General features: G+C 44.6%; 1 protein-coding gene across 1 annotated transcript in view; it reads left to right on the top strand.

The window, feature by feature from the left end:
- The first annotated feature begins 412 nt into the window (after positions 1 to 412).
- Positions 413 to 17,864, top strand: part of UNC5B (unc-5 netrin receptor B) — a 70,054-nt gene continuing 52,602 nt past the window's right edge. The window contains exons 1-5 of the mRNA XM_056850508.1: positions 413 to 457; positions 2,773 to 2,875; positions 4,114 to 4,204; positions 7,476 to 7,571; positions 8,873 to 9,141. Coding sequence (XP_056706486.1) covers positions 413 to 457; positions 2,773 to 2,875; positions 4,114 to 4,204; positions 7,476 to 7,571; positions 8,873 to 9,141 — 604 coding nt within the window. The remainder of the gene's footprint in view (positions 458 to 2,772; positions 2,876 to 4,113; positions 4,205 to 7,475; positions 7,572 to 8,872; positions 9,142 to 17,864) is intronic.

The raw sequence follows: 17,864 nt of genomic DNA on the forward strand, positions 1-17,864 counted from the left end.
GCCACTGAGAGAGAGATCCAGAAGAATCAGCGGGGGTCTCCCTCCGCATATCCCTTTTGTGAGAAAGTGCATCTATTGGGATGACCAGGGTAGTTCCAGTTCCAAACACGGACTCTGAAGCCAAGTTGAAATGGGTTTAGAAAATCTGCCTCACCTGAGCAAGCCTGGAGGTATCCAGCCACCATTCACCAGACCAACTCTTCAGAGTTCTCCCCCTTACAAAACTCACCTGGCTGTTCCTATTTGCCTGTGCTTTTTCTCTTGCGTAGGCATGAGCATCAATGGCGCAGAAGATAAGGATGCTGATGAGCATCTTTGTTGTTCACATGGGTTGGGGGATTAAGAGTCTTTTCCAGGCCACAGAATGTTTGATGTCAAGACTTTGGCACCCCTGCTCACTTCTAATGGTCGGATGGTTCGGCAGCTGCAGTTAGAGCTAAGAATGCACTTGATGTCGGTGAGCCGATCCTTCATAACTATCTTAGAAGACTGACGTCATGTTACAGTGCATAAAGAAGGCCAGTGAGTTGTTGGAGGAGGTCACGGGTGCCATCACAATCTTGCGTCTGGGAACAATTCTAGATGTCATCAGATCCAGCTTAGGAGCCGTAGGATGCCTGTTCTCCTTTCCTGTGGTCACTAAAAAGAGTCAGACAGATGGAATACCAAGGGGAGTAAAAATAATAATAATTAGGATTAATCCAGAAGCCTGCAATTTTCTCCAGATTAGCTCTGACTCATCTGTGATTTTAAACCTTCCAAAAGGAAAAGGAAAAAACCAACCACCCCACAATTTCTGATGACCACGTAGCCTCAATTATAATCATCAGAGAAGCAGTGAGTGTCTACTTGGCTAAAGAAAATGACTTGATTTCCTTTTAGATTAATAATGAGCTTTTGACATACCCCTAGGAGGCTATGCTTATTGCCTTGTGCAAAAGAGGAGCAGTCTGTCACCTACTTTCCCCCCTTCATCTCCTGCAAGGCCAAATAACTGAGAGGGCTATTTTATGTGACATTTTGCAATCACATTAGTGACGGAGGCAGCGGGGCGAGCTAGTTTTGTCCTCTTGTGATGCAAAGTTGCTCTGCAGAAAAAGTCTTCATGTTTTGAAAACTGAGTTGGAAACTGAAGTATTTAAAAGATGACAAGTCGCATTTTCCTGATGCTTGTAGTAATTGGGTTGTATATTTGCAAATTGGGATCCTCTTTGAATCTCCTTGATGAAGAAAAGGTTGCTAGTATTGCAAGGTAATGTTTCAAAATTAGAGAGTCTAAAGCTACAAGGAACAGAGAACAAGTGAAAACTCTCTTCCGCATGAGTCAAAGTGTTGCCTTTAGCATTTTGAAGTTTAAATCCTACATGTAAAAGGAGTCTCTCGCTTGCTCTCTTTCTTCCCTATCTTATGATATAAAGTACAAAATTATTATTAATGTTGTTGTTGTTTTATAATTTTTTATTTTTGAAAAAAAATAATTTGAAAAGAAAAATAAAAGGGGGGGGAAACATTAGGAAAAGATTTTTTAAAAAAAGAATGATGTACAATACATTCAAAATTTCTTTTTCTTTTTTCCCCCTTCCTTGGCACCCAGAATATGTTGAGGCAAACTTACTAACACATTAAAAACTGCCTATTAAAATATTATCTGATGTTTTCATCATTTCTTGTCCTGTCTTCTTTTCTTCTCTTCATTTCTTCTCTTCTTAATGCACAAACTCAGTTATAACCCAAATTGGGTTGTGATAAATATAATAACACAGTGAGACATACCTATATATGTAAAATTGCAAGTGGATATATACAATATGATTTAAAACTGTAAGCTCTAATATCATTTTAAGATAGACATAATGAAATCAATAATATTGGTAGAACAGCTTCCATCTCTCTTGGAATAAATCAGAAGGTTTCATGTTTACTTGATTTGTAAGCTTGGCCATTAAAGCGAATTCATAAAGTTTGTCCCTCTACTCTGATATTTTTGGTATTGTTGAAAGTTTCCAGCTATGTTATTGTTGTTTTTAAATTTCATTTCAATGTCTGCTTTTCCTCTCCCCTCAGCCACTTAAAGCTTTTGAAAGAAGTCTGTGTGACTCAGAAGGTTACACGCAGCATTTTAAACAGCAAGCCTTCTACATGAAGGCATTTGTTCAGGCTGGAACTAGAGAGCACAACTAATGTGGGCTGTGTGATAAGTTGTCATCATGCTGCAAGTTTTCCCTCCACACATTCAACTTCACTGACTGCCTCTTATGGGGCTGGGAAATGTGCAGCTCAGTTGCATCACATCATATATTGAGGATCTCTAGATGTTAGACAGGAAAGGAGGAGAGTAAGACAGGGGCTGCTGATTTCAGTAGCAGCTCTGGGTGTGCCATGAAATCTAGTCCTAGTCATTCTATGGTTCTTGTCATCTGGTGTAACAGTAGCATCAATAATGCATCACAATGCTTTTTAGGATTGCCAGCCATTTGCCAGCAACCGCTGGGAACTTTTGGGGGTAGGGTAGGGTGACGTCGCAGACCATGACACCATGACCTCTTCTGGTGATGTACCCAGAAGTGACATCAAGTGACATTGGCACTCCAGGAATTTCCCAAATCTCTGTGGCAAAAACCTAGATCTTTGCCATGACACCATGGCATCACTTCCTGGTATGTAATCAGAAGTGGTGTTGCTGCACCACCACTTTTCATTTTGCTCCTGCTGCTTCACCAAGCCCAGGAGTGGAAGCTATAGTGTCCTGATGCCTTTTGTTCTTTGCTCTAGCAAGTTTACAGTGTGCACCACCAATCTCAGCAGGCCCTGTCCACCATATCGATCTCCCTCCCTTTCTGCTGCTCTGCGCAGTGGGCAGATCAGGCTGACACTGGTGAGTTTCTGATCTCAAACTGGAAAACAAGGGGAGGCTACTCCATATTTCTACCTCTAGGCTCCTTTCTACATTCAGTATTCCAACACTGACTCAAACCTCAAAGCTGTCTCTTATTTGTGGTAGCCAAGTCAGTAGGTGTAGACACAGGCACCTCCTCCAGACGAACTGCATGCCCCATGTTGCACTGCATGGTTGTCCGCTAGTCAGGCCCACCCCACTGAAATGAAGCCGAGTGGTTTACAAGATGGGTGTTTTCAGCTCCTTCTACACTTTCCGTGGAGCTTTTGGCTAGTTGGAGACCGCAGTGCGCACTGCACAAAGCTCCTCGGAAAGTGTAGAAGGAGCTGAAAACACCAATCTTGTAAATGACTCGGCTTCATTTCTGGTGTATTGCTGGTGTATTGCTAACTTTAAGGAGCTAACTTTAAGTTTTCTGGTGTATTGCTAACTTTAAGGTCATCTTCTGCCCATGTACTGTTGGCCTAATACAGCTGCTAAAACAATAAAACTTCGGAGTCTGTTCAGTGAAATGCCGTGCACAGAGCAAGGGTATTCTGAAATATGGGGCATCCATCAGGTCCTATAGAGCTGTCATGTGCTGGGATAAGGGACATTCCTTTAGCCAAGGGACATCTTTCCGTGCCAGCTCAGGTGCTCTGTGTTGGAGGCTCACGATGAAATAATGTCATGAGCCAGGCAGAAGATGGATTTTGCTCTCCCTCCAGAAGTGCTGTATGTGGCAGAGGCCAAGGCGTTTTCAGTTTGCAAGATGTTGTGCAGTTAGTCCTGTGTCCTGGAGTTTTAAATCTGATGCTTGCCATGAACATACAAAGAGCAAAAAAAAAAAAAAAAACGAAACGAAACGCATGAGCACAGCAGCGCAAGCAAACAGCAATAGGAAACATAATCGGTAGCTTCAGGCCTGCATTACAACCCTGGCCAGGGATAATATATCTTTAAGTACTTGTAATCTTTTGAAATACCCCCTCAGCCATGCCTGGCAAGAGGACGTGGAGATTACCAAAGGGGTGGGGGTGGGTGGGAGGAGAAGTGACTTGGAGGGGGGAAACTTTGCCAGACGCACTTTCAGAGACTAATGGATTTCTAATGTTTACATTCCTTATATACAAACCTGCTTTATAAATGATCCTGGCATTATAGCTGTAAAACAAAGCCATAAAAACAGCCTGCAGCTCAGACACAGAGCGTAAATGCCTTTTTTTTCCCCCAGGCAGATGAAGGGGAAGCGGAGCTCACAGCAATCAATATTTATGTGCTTTATCAGTGCTTCAACGCTGCAGTTAGGGAGATGGTACCCAGACTTAGGTATGTTACTAGCCTCTGGGGTTGCGCTAGGATCCCCTCCCCTTCCCATTGACAGGTGTCTGTTGGATATCGGAGGGCACATGAGCCCCATTCAGCCCTGTAATGACCAAGCCTGAATTGACGGATATAGCTATTAGGCAATTATAATAATAGAAAGCAGCTTCTAGAACATTTGTTGACCTAACTATTTACATCCGTGTTTCAGGGCATCTTGTAGTGGGACAGATCCCATCCGTGTTTTGGGCAGGGGAACAAGGTTGTGCCCATGAGGTATAAGTCAGCAGTTACCACACTGCTTGGCTAGTATGTAGGGTTGCCAGGCCCCTCTTTGCAACTGGTGGTGTCAAGAGTCATGCCAAGAGTCATGCTTATTTCTGTTCAGGTGTATTGAGTGGTTTTGTTTCTCTGAGATGTTCAAGCTGTCAGGAGTCATGCTGTCCAGGCAGGCTCTTGACATGAGTTAGGCCCATTTCCGTTCGAGTGTTATCCTTTGGTTTTGTTTCTCTGCACTGTTCAAGCTGTCCCCACTCCTTTCCTCCCCCGCCCTGCTCTGACCTTGAGTCTCTAGCAGGCAACTTCAGTATTATGGCTTGCTCACTCCCTGCTTCCTACCAGGCACCGTTATCTCCCAGGCTGCTTGGTTTTGCACCTGGGATGACTCCGTGCTTAAAGTTATGCTTTGTAGTTGGGTTTGTCATTAGCAGCTTTGAACCTGTGGATTGCTTGTGCTGCACCTGCACCTCCCGAATAAAAGTTTACCTGCTTTAGACCTGCCTGTCCGAGCGAGTGACTTTTTGGGATTGCCGAGGTTGGCTGGAGAACCTCACAAGCGGGAGGTTTTGGGGGTGGAGCCTGAGGAGGGCAGGGTTTGGGGAGGAGAGGGGTTTCGATGTCATAGAGTCCAATTGCCAACGCGGCCATTTTCTCCAGGTGAACGGATCTCTACTGGCTGGAGATCAGTTGTAATAGCGGGAGATCTCCAGCCACCACCTGGAGGTTGCCAACCCTACTAGTATGGTATGTGTGTAGGGTTGCCAACCTCCAGGTACTAGCTGGAGATCTCCTCCTATTACAACTGATCTCCAGCAGATTGAGATCAGTTCACCTGGAGAAAATGGCGACTTTGGCCATTGGACTCTATGGCATTGAAGTCCCTCCCCTCCCCAAACCCCGCCCTCCTCTGGCTCCTCCCCAAAAACCTGCCGCCGATGGCAAAGAGGGACCTGGCAACCCTTTATGTTTGGGGGGAGGAATATAGAGCCCACCAGAGGGTGGGGATATAAAGGTTACCAGAGAAAGCAGAAGAGGAGGGGGCCAGGTTTGAGCCTTTGTGATTTCATCCTGGCACCATAATTCCCCCCACCCCACATCTTGGTATGCCTCATTCAGACATACTTCGCTGGTTCCCTTGGTAGAATGACTCCATACGTCTCTTTCTGATCATCATACTCATAGTTTTTCTTTTAAACTTTGGATCTGAGTTTCCCAACAGCATGATGATGCTGGGGTAAACTGGAGCTGTATGCTGAAATGAGTTTTATTCGTGTGCTTTCTGGGTCAACCGCTTGAAGATGCATTATTACTTAGCTCAGAATGCTGCAGGTTGAATCTACACAACTAATACACAAACTTTGGTGCTAGCGATATGTCAGAGCATTCGCAAGAGACTGTGCAGTCTCCTCAAAGGAAAACGGACCGTGCCTTGCATATCTCCAAGTGACCCCTTGCGAATTGGCTCAGAGAATTCTGGTGATCCTGGCTGCACATTGGCTTTTTTTCCTGGGCACCTGCTAAGTTTGCTTTTGTACGAGCAGTTTTTTTATTCAAAGCCCAAACGACAGGCCATCAAAGAGAGCAATTTGTAATCACCGCGCACCACTCTGCTGAGCTCTGGGACCGACGCAAAGGGACGTTTTATTCCTAATAATCGGTTTTTGGACTTGAGCATTTCCAATTGTAGCTCCGAAATGGCCCCATTCATCACAGAAACACAATCTTGTCTGCACCCCACTTTTTCCTCCCCACTTCCACCCTGGGACCCGCCTGGGTACTCCGCAAACTGCTTTGGGCTGGAACCGAGGGGTGGCTCACGAGGGCTCGCCGGGAGGCCATTGAGGGCCTTAATTACTCCGCATCTCTGTGCAATCGGTAGGGTGCTGAGAAAATTGCGGACCTGCAAATGAAATTAAGGAGGGGACGGCTGGCAGCCGCAAAGAGGAGAGGAGACCAGGCAGCGTGAGAGAAATGGAGAGACCGAAACAGAGAGGGGGTGGGGTGGGGAGAAATTAGCCTGGAGTTTAATTCGCCGTTTCCAAAAGAGCAGTTAATGGATTATGACAAATGTCCTACTGCTTTCCCTAGTGCTGTGTTAAAGTGGAAATGGAAAGTCAATTTTCCTAAATGGATTTTAAATGACTGACCTTGTGTGTGTGTGTGTGTGTGTGTGTGTGTTCACAGGCTGATTGTTGTTCAGAAGGCTTCCTTGGAACTATTCCTTTCCCCCTTTTTTGGTGTCTGTTTCCTAGAGTCCTAAAAGAAGCTGTGAACTCAAACTCAAATTTGTGGCCAGCACTCTCAATCCCAGGATCCCCCCCCCTGCATTTTCTTAGGATGCAGCCAACACATTCCTCTCGCCTGGGGTGTTGGAGATGCCAAAGCACTGCCAAATGCTCTTCTGTTGCCACTGCAGAAAGAGACCCGGGAAAAGAATGGCCACTGAACAGCCGACTGGGAATGAAGCATTTCTGATACTAACCTCTGTTTCCTGGTGGCCGTTTGGCTTTTGTTTCATCCCTTTGGTCCCAGTCTGTGATTTGTAGGTACCATAGGTATATCAGGAGTCTTCAATCTTTTCAGGCTCAGGATCCACCTTTAACCTCTCAAGCTGTGATTTTAATTTTTTATGTGTTCACCTTTTGCTGTTTCTACTATTCTCTTCTCCTTTCACCTTGGCTCTCTCTCTCGCTTTTTCCTCCACTTAAAAAAAAAGGGGAATGCAGTCAACAACAAATAATATGGAAATAGCTGATGCAGCCCATCTTAGGCTGGGATGCAGTCCAGTTCTGGGCATAACCCACCAGGTGCATACCAACACTGTGTATTACCCCGGAGCCTACCTCTTCAATACAAGCCACAAGTGTTCCATTATTCTTGGAACTTCCTTCAGATGACAGCTGAGAAACATGCTCTGCCTGATATCTTTGGACCAGGTTTTTCAGCCTTCAAGTTTCACTTTGGCGCACACATTCCCTCTTTTCCCTGCTATGTTCAGGAGCACCCTCAAGGGTGCCAAGGAGGATGAATGCACACCATGCTTGAATGATGAAATGCCACAGGAACACAATGTGTCCCTTAGCTCTGCCAGCAAGTGGAGCTCCGCGGGGTTTAATAGCTCACAATGGCTGCCTTATCACAGCCTTGCTCCATTTAGTGAAGGAAAATCTGGGTGCAGTTGAGCACAGGGTCTGTCTGTGTTGTAATCCTCTTCAAAATTGCTGCTGCCTAGTGCAGAATTTTCTCTGACTGTGAAATGCTTTTTTTGCTTTGCTTTGCTTTGCCCTATATTCTACTTAAGAGGCTTTTTTCCTTTACCCTTTAGGGCTGCCACATCAGAACAATGTTCCCTGGACCCTTCCCCGACAGAAAACAATTTATGTACTCCTCCCTCCCCAGATGATCCCACTGTGCATATCAGGCTGTGGAGATCTTCAGGGCTCAGAGCCAGGAAGGAGGCACCCAGACCTAGATATCCTGTGACTGACTCCCTGGGCCTGCCAGTCTGACTCCAAAGTTATCATGCAACTGTGGCTCCATTCCTAAGCCACTTGGGCATAATCATAGCGCTTATCTTTTGCATTGGGCTTTACGACATTCAGAGCACTTCACCTGAAATAGCTCAGTAATCATTATAACATGCCTGTAAGGTATTACTATCCCCATTTACTAGGGTTGCCAACCTCCAGGTTCTAGCTGGAGATCTCCCGCTATTACAACTGATCTCCAGGCGACAGAGATCAGTTTCCCCGGAGAAAATGGCCACGTTGTCAATTGGACTCTATGGCATTGAAGTCCCTCCCCTCCCCAAACCCCGCCCTCCTCAGGCTCCGCTTCAAAAATATCCCGCTGGTGGCAAAGAGGCACCTGGCAACCCTACCATTTGCAGATGAAGGGGTCGAAACAAAACAATAGTGGCTTGCCTGATGCTCCCCATAGAGTCCATGACAAAGGCAAGACTTGATCCAAGCACTTCCATATTTGCAGTTCAGTCTCTTGACCACGTGTCTGTCACCCAGAGCTCATATGTACCTTCCACTGATATCAGTGGATATCACTGATATCCACTGAGATTTACTTCTGAATAAGCAAGCATAGGACTGGGCTGCAAATAGCACTTGAACCTTAGCTGGTTTGGTAGGAATGGCTGTGCCAAGTAGTCTGCTTCCCAGATCATGATTCATGTTAAGATTTTGTGTCCAAGGCCCAGATGGCCCCAGTGACCATGAAAATGTATTCAGTAGCAACATAGAAATAAGAAAGATGGTTTGTTTTGAGCCTTCTCAAAGAAGATTGCAATTAACAAGGAGTCATAAGTCAGTTGCTGGCAGACTGATGTTCTTTTAAAACTAAGGACTGATACTGGGTTATACCATCAGGCATTGTTGCTTAAAGCAACAGAGGGGCGAATTTTTCACACTTGTCTCCTCCTTTCATTTCAGGGGTTGAATATGGCGATGTGCTACCAGACTCCTTCCCATCGGCTCCGGCAGAGTCTCTTCCCCATTTCTTGTTGGAACCTCAGGATGCCTACATAGTGAAGAACAAGCCCGTGGAGCTGATCTGCAGAGCCAACCCTGCCACTCAGATTTACTTCAAATGCAATGGTGAATGGGTGAACCAGAACGACCATCTCACAACTGAGAGCTTGGACGAGGTCACAGGTAAGGAACTTTTGTGGATTAGACCATCTTCTATGCCCATCTCCACTCTTCCTCTCTTTGATTTGTTTCCAGTGTCATAGTTTGCATCTACAGCACAACTCCTCAACTTATTCCCATTAGAGCAAGAGCCATAGTGCATGTTCTCTGCTGGGGGGAGGGGTGTTCATTAAGCAAAGAATTAAAAGTGACAAAGCTCCAAGCTAGACATTTTCCACTCAGGGCTCTGTGAAAATATATAACCCCCCTCAAAACCAGGCATCCTGAGGCCTGATTTTGACCAGGACTGCCCTTGGCTCCCCAGAGCCTGTACTTACCAGAAAAATTGTGTGGCTGGGAAGTTGAAACCCCCCCTACCCTTATGCTGTAGTCCTATTGGGAGTTGGGGTCCCACAAGTCTGATTTTTAAAGAGAGGGGGGGAACCCTGGACTTCCACTTAATTGAGCCTCAGTATCATATCCTGACTGGATTGGATAAAGAACTCAAGGGAAGATTGTGCAAAGTAAAAGCATTGTGGTAGAGCAGTGATTTGGAACTGTGTCTCTATAGAAGCTGATGTGGCATTCCTCTCTAAGAAGATCAGTAATGGTGTACTGTCTGTTTGGTTGATACTGGTACGCACACTTTGAATGTAATGTCAACCCATTCCATAAAGAAATACTTAGACTGCATTCCTTGGTTGTATGCTTTTACCATTCAAAACATATTTTAATAAAAATCTGATATCATAGGCACAAAATCCATCTGGAATACATCTTAAAATACATACCCAGGCTGATACAAAATTGTTCTATTTTTTAATTTATGTTTATGTGTGCATAATATGGCCTGGAGGCCAAAACACATGGCTCAGCACTTGGTTTTAGATTACCAGCCCTGTATTTGCTGCCATAAGGGCTTGTTTTTAATATATACATGAGTGCTTTGTAATAAATATATTTCATTGTTTAATTGAATTTTATTTCACCCAACCTTTTGGGTATCCAACTGGGGGGATGCATAGGTCCTCATCCTTAAGGGGTCAGGTCTCGCTGGTGCTCCCCACACAATTAGGCACTAGCCCAGCAACCAGCCCTGTATTTGCTGCCATAAGGGCTTGTTTTTAATGTATACATGAGTGCTTTGTAATAAATATATTTCATTGTTTAATTTAATTTTATTTCACCCAACCTTTTGGGTATCCAACTTTGTCTTTAGGCTGGGTCATTTCCCCCTCTGTTTTGCCGGGACAAGCTTCTCCGACAAGCAGTTTGTCCTCTATTATCATCTCTTGCAGTGTCCACCTTCAGGGTAATGTTTCTACCAGATGTTTCTAGGCTATGTTTTAGTAGCTTGATGGTATGTTTTGGGCAGTACCCTGTTTGGACCAAGTGTGCACTCGAGAATACTCCCCAGAATCCTCTGCCATGTATAAGTGTTCCTTGGCAGAAAATGTATTTTAATTTCATTTACTTAGGGCGCTTTTAACTGTGTTTCTCTAACGAAAAATTCAAGCTGATATGGAAAAGGTTGCCAGAAAGTAGAAGATTGAAAGCCAATGCAATAGAGCTACATCATGCACAATTGTCTGCATAAGCATTCGTATAATTGGGCTACAAATATTATTTTCCCACTACTGATTCTGTAGGAATAGGTACACTGATATTGTGCTTCCCTACTAGCATTTCTAGTAAGGCTGATCATGATGTGGTTAATATAAACACACTGTAGGAGGAATTGTGTTCTCATGTGACTGTTGATTTAAAAAAACGTAATTACACTCCAACCCAAAGAAGAGGGCCAATACATAATGAAGAAGAAGAAGAGTTGGTTTTTATACCCCGATTTTTTCTACCGTTAAGGAGTCTCAAACCAGCTTACAATCGCCTTCCCTTCCTCTCCCCACAACAGACACTGGGGCTGAGAGAGTTCAGAGAGAACTTTGACTAGGCCAAGATCACCCAGCAGACTTCATGTGGAGGAGTGGGGAATCAAACCCAGTTCTCCAGATTAGAGTCCACCGCTCTTAACCACTACGCCACGCTGGCACGGTGGCGCTGATTAGGCTTATTTTACATAGACTTTCCAGTATAGCCTTTCACAAGAGGCTCTTAAGAAAAGAAGATAATCTAAGAGCAGCGGAAATAAAATTCTGTCACAGATCAAAAACCTGGCTAAGAACAAGAAAACAACCAGCAGGAATACATAGTCAATTTTTGCCGTGGCAAAAGGTTAGCAGTAGGGAGCTCCCAAAGAATCCAGTCGGAAAGTTCTGTTTTATGATGAAGAGGCTGTCAGGGGATTTTCAAGGATTTTGAGGCTATCCTCAAGCAACCTTCTCTTGCTGACTTACATGGGGCTAAGGGAATAATGTATAGAAGACTGCAGACTAAGCAAGTTAGAAGCCCTCTGTGAACAGAACTTCATAGATTGTGTCTCCTTGGGTTTTTATCAGCTAGACCCTCGGGTAATTCACATGAGTTTAAATTCTGTTCCAGTGTTTGGTGTCCAGTACATTTGAAGCCTTAGGCCTTTTGTTTTTTTCTTTAAAAGTCCATACTCACTAAGCCCAGCTGATTTCAAATTCCAGGTCTCTGTCACATACCTGGAAAGAAGCACATCTGCATGGTTCAGATTTGGCACCAAACTAGGACTGTCATGGTTGTCAGAGCTTTTCCTTACTTACATACATACATAAGTGCCATCAAGTCACAACCAACTTATGGCAACCCCAGCAAGGGGCTTTCAAGGCAACTGAGAAGCAGAGGTGGGTTGGCATTGCCTTCCTCTGCCGAGTCTTCCTTAGTGGTCTCCCATCCAAGTACTGACCCTGCTTAGCTTCCAAGATCTGATGAGATCAAGCTATACCATGCCACCTTCCCTGAATAGCAAATTGTCCCTTAGGTACTGTGAATTGGGGCAACCACCCCAGGTACCCAGTGCTTTGGGGGGGGGGGTTCCACACTGCCCTGAAGCATGGGCGTCAGTGGGTCTCTGTAGGGCCCACTGCCCAGGTGATCTGCGGTAGGGCCTTGGGAAGAGAAGTCTCACCACACCCAGAAGTCTTACAAGGCTGGGGGAGGAGGCAGGAGCTTGTCCCGGGCCCCTGAGTGTTGGGAAAAAGATGCTGGACTAGACAGGCCCTTGGTGTGATTCAGTCAGGATCTTCTTAAATCTTTATCACAATTCAATAAAGCCTTTCTCGGGAGTGGGGGGGAAGGAATCAACAGCAGAGAGGCAACATCTGGAAATGAATTGGTCTGAATTACTTTTTTAAAAATAGGTACACTTTCCAAGCAGCAAAGCTGAGTGAATAGGTGGCATAATCTTGGGTAGAATTTGGTACAGTACAAGCTACTTATGAATGGCATTAAAATGTCTGTCCATTAAAACCACTGCTGTTGGTTTCACTTGAAGAAATCATTACAAGGTTGCTGATTGTCTGGTTTCCACCTGAGGGCATTTGCTACAGCTTGAGAATGTAAAGAAAGCTTCTTAATATGTTGATTTCCTTTGTAATGTAATAGTACATGATAAATCTTCTGAGGTACTTTGTGTATCTGCTTACGACACATTAACTATCTGTAAGTTCATTATGGAGAAGCAATGAATGTTGAAATAGTTACCATGGAGAGAACCAACATGGGACAGTTTCTTAATTGTGATTTATCATGTGATCTTTGCTGTGAAACAACCTTTGAGGGTTCACAAATTTGCTACCCCCAGAGTCACTCATCTGACTCATCTAATTCCTGAGTTTGAAGTCCTGTGGAAATGTAGTGGCATTGGATATTGCAGACAAGTACCTTAGTTTCCTTAATTTATTTAAGTATTTATGCCCTGCTTTTCTCCCCAATGGGGACCCGTCTTATAACATTTCCCCCCTTTTCCTTTTCATCCTCACAACAACCACCCTGTGAAGTAGGTTAGGATGAGAGAGTGTGACCAGCCCAAGGTGAGCTTCCATGGCAGAGTTCGGATTTGAACCTGGCTCTCCCTGATCCTAGTCTGACACTGACCGCTAAACCACACTGGCTCTCAGCCCACCTACACAGCCTCTTCCACATTCATTTGGTGTTTGTCATGTCTGCAAAGGAACTTGTGCAGATCCTAACACACACCTTTCCTACACTGGATCAGTTTTGGAAATTGTGCACAAGTGCCAACATTTGTCTTGTGGAAGAGATTGCAGCAGGCCGGCAGCACTAAATGCCCTGTGTGTTCACATGATGCAGGCCTGCCAAAGGGACAGGTTCGATTTAGGGGCAGTGGTGTAAAGTCGGATATTGCCCTCTCTAGTATTTGGCCCTTTTGCCCCTCCCCTCCAACTCCTTTCTTGCGACCTTGATTTTTTATTTTATGCAAGCATCTGTATGTAAATAAAATTGGTTGCTATGCATACACTAGTCCTTTTGGAAGAATCCTGCTGTATTTGTGTAGTGAAGTGGATGAGGTTGTTAGTGTGTTTGTGCGTGCATGCAGATAGAAATAAAAAGCAACAGAGGGGTGACTGCGGCTCTAGTGAGCGACGTGAAGGAAGGAGATGAAAGGACAGCAGCAGGACAGTGAGTAGCATGGCCAGTGGGTGGCTTTGAATGTGCTTTGTGAACAGATGCAAAAGATTTTGTTCCCAGGCCTGAAGCTGTGAGCACAGAACTGTTCCCAACCAACCTGGGCATTGTGAAATCTGCTCCTGGAGTCCTGCAGTACACAAGGTGGTAAGGGTGCGCACAATGTGTATAATATATTCACATGTCATGCTTGCATGGGGGACTGATTGCAGGAGTGTTTCCATGACTGGGAAATTGATGTTACTTGGCTTTAAACACACTGGGGAGAGGGGAGGTGTACATACAGAATATTTAGTAAGATCCCCCCAACCCCCCACTTTCTTCTCAGATTATGTATTAAAAATCTATTTGAGCTGAATGTGTTTACAAGAGTTCAGGAGGAATCCATACAGTTGACCTACAAGTCAACAACGGTTAGGAGATCAGAGCTGGAATAGAAATTGGAATCTGTCTTGAAATTGATTACAAAATCTGGTCTCTTGTCAGGATACCCATCCAGTTAATCCCTGCAGTGAGGGATCATTGAAGGCAGATGTCTGTCTTCGGTTGTGATTTTGGGGGCAGGGATGGTGGTGGAGAATGAACTGTGGAAAGAATCAAGTCTCCTTTATTCTTTGTTAGTGAGAAGTGGCTGCAAGATACCTAACTATTTCCCAACAGGCAGACAAGTTTCTTTCGCTCTCCTTCATTTGTAGGCTCAGTTCTTCTTTAAAAAAAAATAAACCCAGAATGAATATATAACTATAATTAAAGCTTCCATTAAGTAAGTCTGTACTGCACTGTTGAACTTGTGCAAAAGTCCATATTAAATGCCTTCGAGGACTAAATTATTTAATTAGGATAGAACTTGCCAGCATGAATATCAGATGGATTTGCGAGAGGCTTCGCTCTCCCGGGAGACCACTTGCTGCATATTCTTGCCATCCCGACTGTGTTACTGTCACACCAGCTAAAGGGACCAGATGTGTTAGGAAGTGATTCAGAGAGGCAGGAGAGCAAAAGCATGAGGCGGAGGCACGTACTGTGAGTAGCGAGGAAGACAAGGGCTTCGTGCTGGTCGGAACGTGCTGATAGGCCCCTCTCTCACACACACCCTACATGGCAATCGACAAGTATTGGGGGGCATTTAGGACTGATGGGGGAATTTGGGATTCTAGGCAGCAGAGACTTGAGGCTCAAGATATATACTAACATAAACCTCACATTGAGGAGGTGGCTGATGGAAGGATCTCGTTTAATGTACGGGTGTAAAAAAATACCATAAATGTACCTGTATGAAGCCTTCTCCGAAGTGTTTTTTTTTACTTGTGACTTGGAGGGTGTTTGATGAGGATGTTGTGTGCTTGGACAATGGAAGATTAGCGGTTAAGAGCTGCTGAAATAATGACAAGGAGAACTCAGAGTAGAATACACTCATGCACACATCATTTCTGGTGTACAGTTATGGTTCAAAAGGGTGCTTTGTTGCCCAAAAATAAACGTGGTATCCTGTCCTCAGGTTGAAGACTGGCTCTGGGTGTTCTGGAGGAGCGCGTTGCTCTTTGTCTCCCTCCCATGCCAACTTCATCCCTGACTTGCTCACCCCTTATTTCCCTCCCCTGAGAATCCACTCTCTCTTTCCCTGTTCCAACAACCTGTTTACTTACTATTATTGAGCTTCTGCTCTCTGCTTCAGACCTCAACTAACTGCCAAGTCCGAGAAGCAAATGAGAACACACTATAGACAGGATAAACTTAAAAGCAAACTATAGACAATGGCGAATGCGCGGCAGACTTCAGCTACTTTATAAGACACTCCCTATTGCCAGGGAACTATGGGAAATTATAGTTCAATAAAGGGAGAGACAAGGATCGCTGAAGATTCTCAGCAGCTACAGTTCCCAGGATTCTTTGATGTAAAATTAGGATCGCAATATAAAGCTGATTTATGCTTGTAGTTCATAGTTTATGTATGCCCTGTAGATGCAGCAATTGCAGCAGGATTAACAGGATAGGTGTAGATAAGAGTCAGTTAATAATCCAGCAGTTTCGAGACACAGCAAGCAGTTGGTCAGGGTTTGGAAGGCAAGCAGCAATTTCAGAGGCGCGCAACAAACATTTACCCGTAGAGTGGGCCACTCCTGTTAATAATTCACGGTGGGTAGCCGTGTTAGTCTGTCTGCAGTAGTAGAAAAGGGCAAGAGTCCAGTAGCACCTCAAAGACTAACAAAAATATTTTCTGGTAGGGTATGAGCTTTCGTGAGCCACAGCTCACTTCTTCAGATACCACTGAAGCTCATACCCTACCAGAAAATATTTTTGTTCGTCTTTAAGGTGCTACTGGACTCTTGCCCTTTTCTACTACTCCTGTTAATGTTAGCCTTGAATTGTAATGAGGCAGATTTTTTTACACCTGTTATTAATCGGATGGCAGCTTCCCAGACCCCAAAGGAAGTACTTTGAAATGGCACCCGCTTGCTGGAGTCAAATCCCTTATCTCTCTCTACCCATCATATTCGTTAAAACTGCCGCCATCTTTATTGAGGGCATAAACATCCTCAGGGCTTTTAGTACCATCATTAGACACTGGGATTTCCCGTCCCCAAATGAAACACAGTTGACATAATGGGAAATCAAAGGAAACAGTTGCTTTAACTGCCACCCAATCCACTCCACTCTTCATTTGTAGACAATTGGCAGTGAGGTTTTACTATATTAAGGCATAAGATTAAAAGCACGTGCTTATGCGCCTTGCTGAATCGAGGCTGTGATTTTTAATGTGACAGTAAAGCGATTAAAGTTGCACTAAAACAGGAGGCCTAATGGGCCAAGGCCTAGTCCACAGTAATAGCGGCACTTTGGTAGAAAGTGCTGAACGTAGCTAATGGCTCTGTCAGTGCTCTCTCCTTCGGGTGGCTCTGGATTGCTGGGCCACAAGGGGTAGTTCATTTGGCCCAAAATAGCCTCTTGAGAAGTTGCCTGTAACATAAATATCTGTATTGCTGAGCCTACCATCCTGTCCCCTTCACATAGTCTAAAAGTCTCACCTCCCTCCCTGCTTAGTTTCTGCAACTGCCTCTTTTCATCCTCATGTGTTAAGAGACTAAAATGCCATCCATTATCACCCCTATTTTTACTTCCAATGTTTTCTCACAACGGTATCTTTTCCCAGGCCATAAAAATACCTTCAAGACTCGGTCCTGTGGTTTTGTTTTGTTTTTAAGTTTGCTAAAATGGCCCTACGTATATCAGCAGTGCTATAGTATTTGAAGAAGAGCTTGCCCAGGTGAAGATGGGGCTGTTTAAAGGGACAGCGACTCTTACAAAATCATTGGCTTCCATCTCACAGGTTTCTCCTGGACTATATGTGACTCTTGGGTCACATTTGGGTTCAAGCTCAGTTCCCTGGCAGTTCAAGAGACTTAGAAGAAATGGAATTTAAAAAAGAATTCTTTTGTGTGTGCAGGGGAGATGGGTGTGTAAAAATTAGGTGCAAAGAAGGAAAAGGCCTCTTGTATTTTCAAGTGTTGTGCAGAAGATGGAATTTTTGTAGGTATGGTTTGTCATGGAGGGCTGAGAAGTTGATGAAATTCACTGCTAACATTACAGGAATCCTGTTTCCTTTTCTGATGGCTTTGCCAAGTTGCCTTCGGAGAATATATGAAGTTGGGGAGGAGCCCTAGGTCACTGGTAGAGCATCTGCTTTGCACACAGAGGGACCCAGGTTCAATCCCTGACATCTCCAGTTAAAAGGGCCATGTAGAAGGTGATGTGGAAGATTTTAGCCTGAGATCCTGGAGAGCTACTGCTGGTCAGAGTAGCCAGTGACCTTGATAGACCAATGGCTTCACGTTTTCATGACCAATGTGCCTGATACTTCTCAGGCCATTGGCCCATTACGCTTTAATTTTAATGGGCAGCAGTTATCCAAGGGGTCAGGATTCATTCCCAACCCCCTGCCTAAGATCTTTTCAAACCAAAGATACCAAGTATCGAAACTGGGGTCTTCTGCTTCTGTATGTAAAACATATGCTCTACTGCTAAGCTGTTCCTCCTTTCCTGAGTGTCTGCTGCTAAATCGAGAGCAGGAGATAAAGGAGCTGCAGCTGCTCCCATCTGATCCAACCTGGGTCTTTTTATTTACCTTCTTATCCCACCTACTTCATAGCAAGCAAGACTGCCCATTGGCCACATGA

This window comes from Euleptes europaea, chromosome 5 (genome assembly GCF_029931775.1).
Source record: "Euleptes europaea isolate rEulEur1 chromosome 5, rEulEur1.hap1, whole genome shotgun sequence".
NCBI lineage: Eukaryota > Metazoa > Chordata > Lepidosauria > Squamata > Sphaerodactylidae > Euleptes > Euleptes europaea.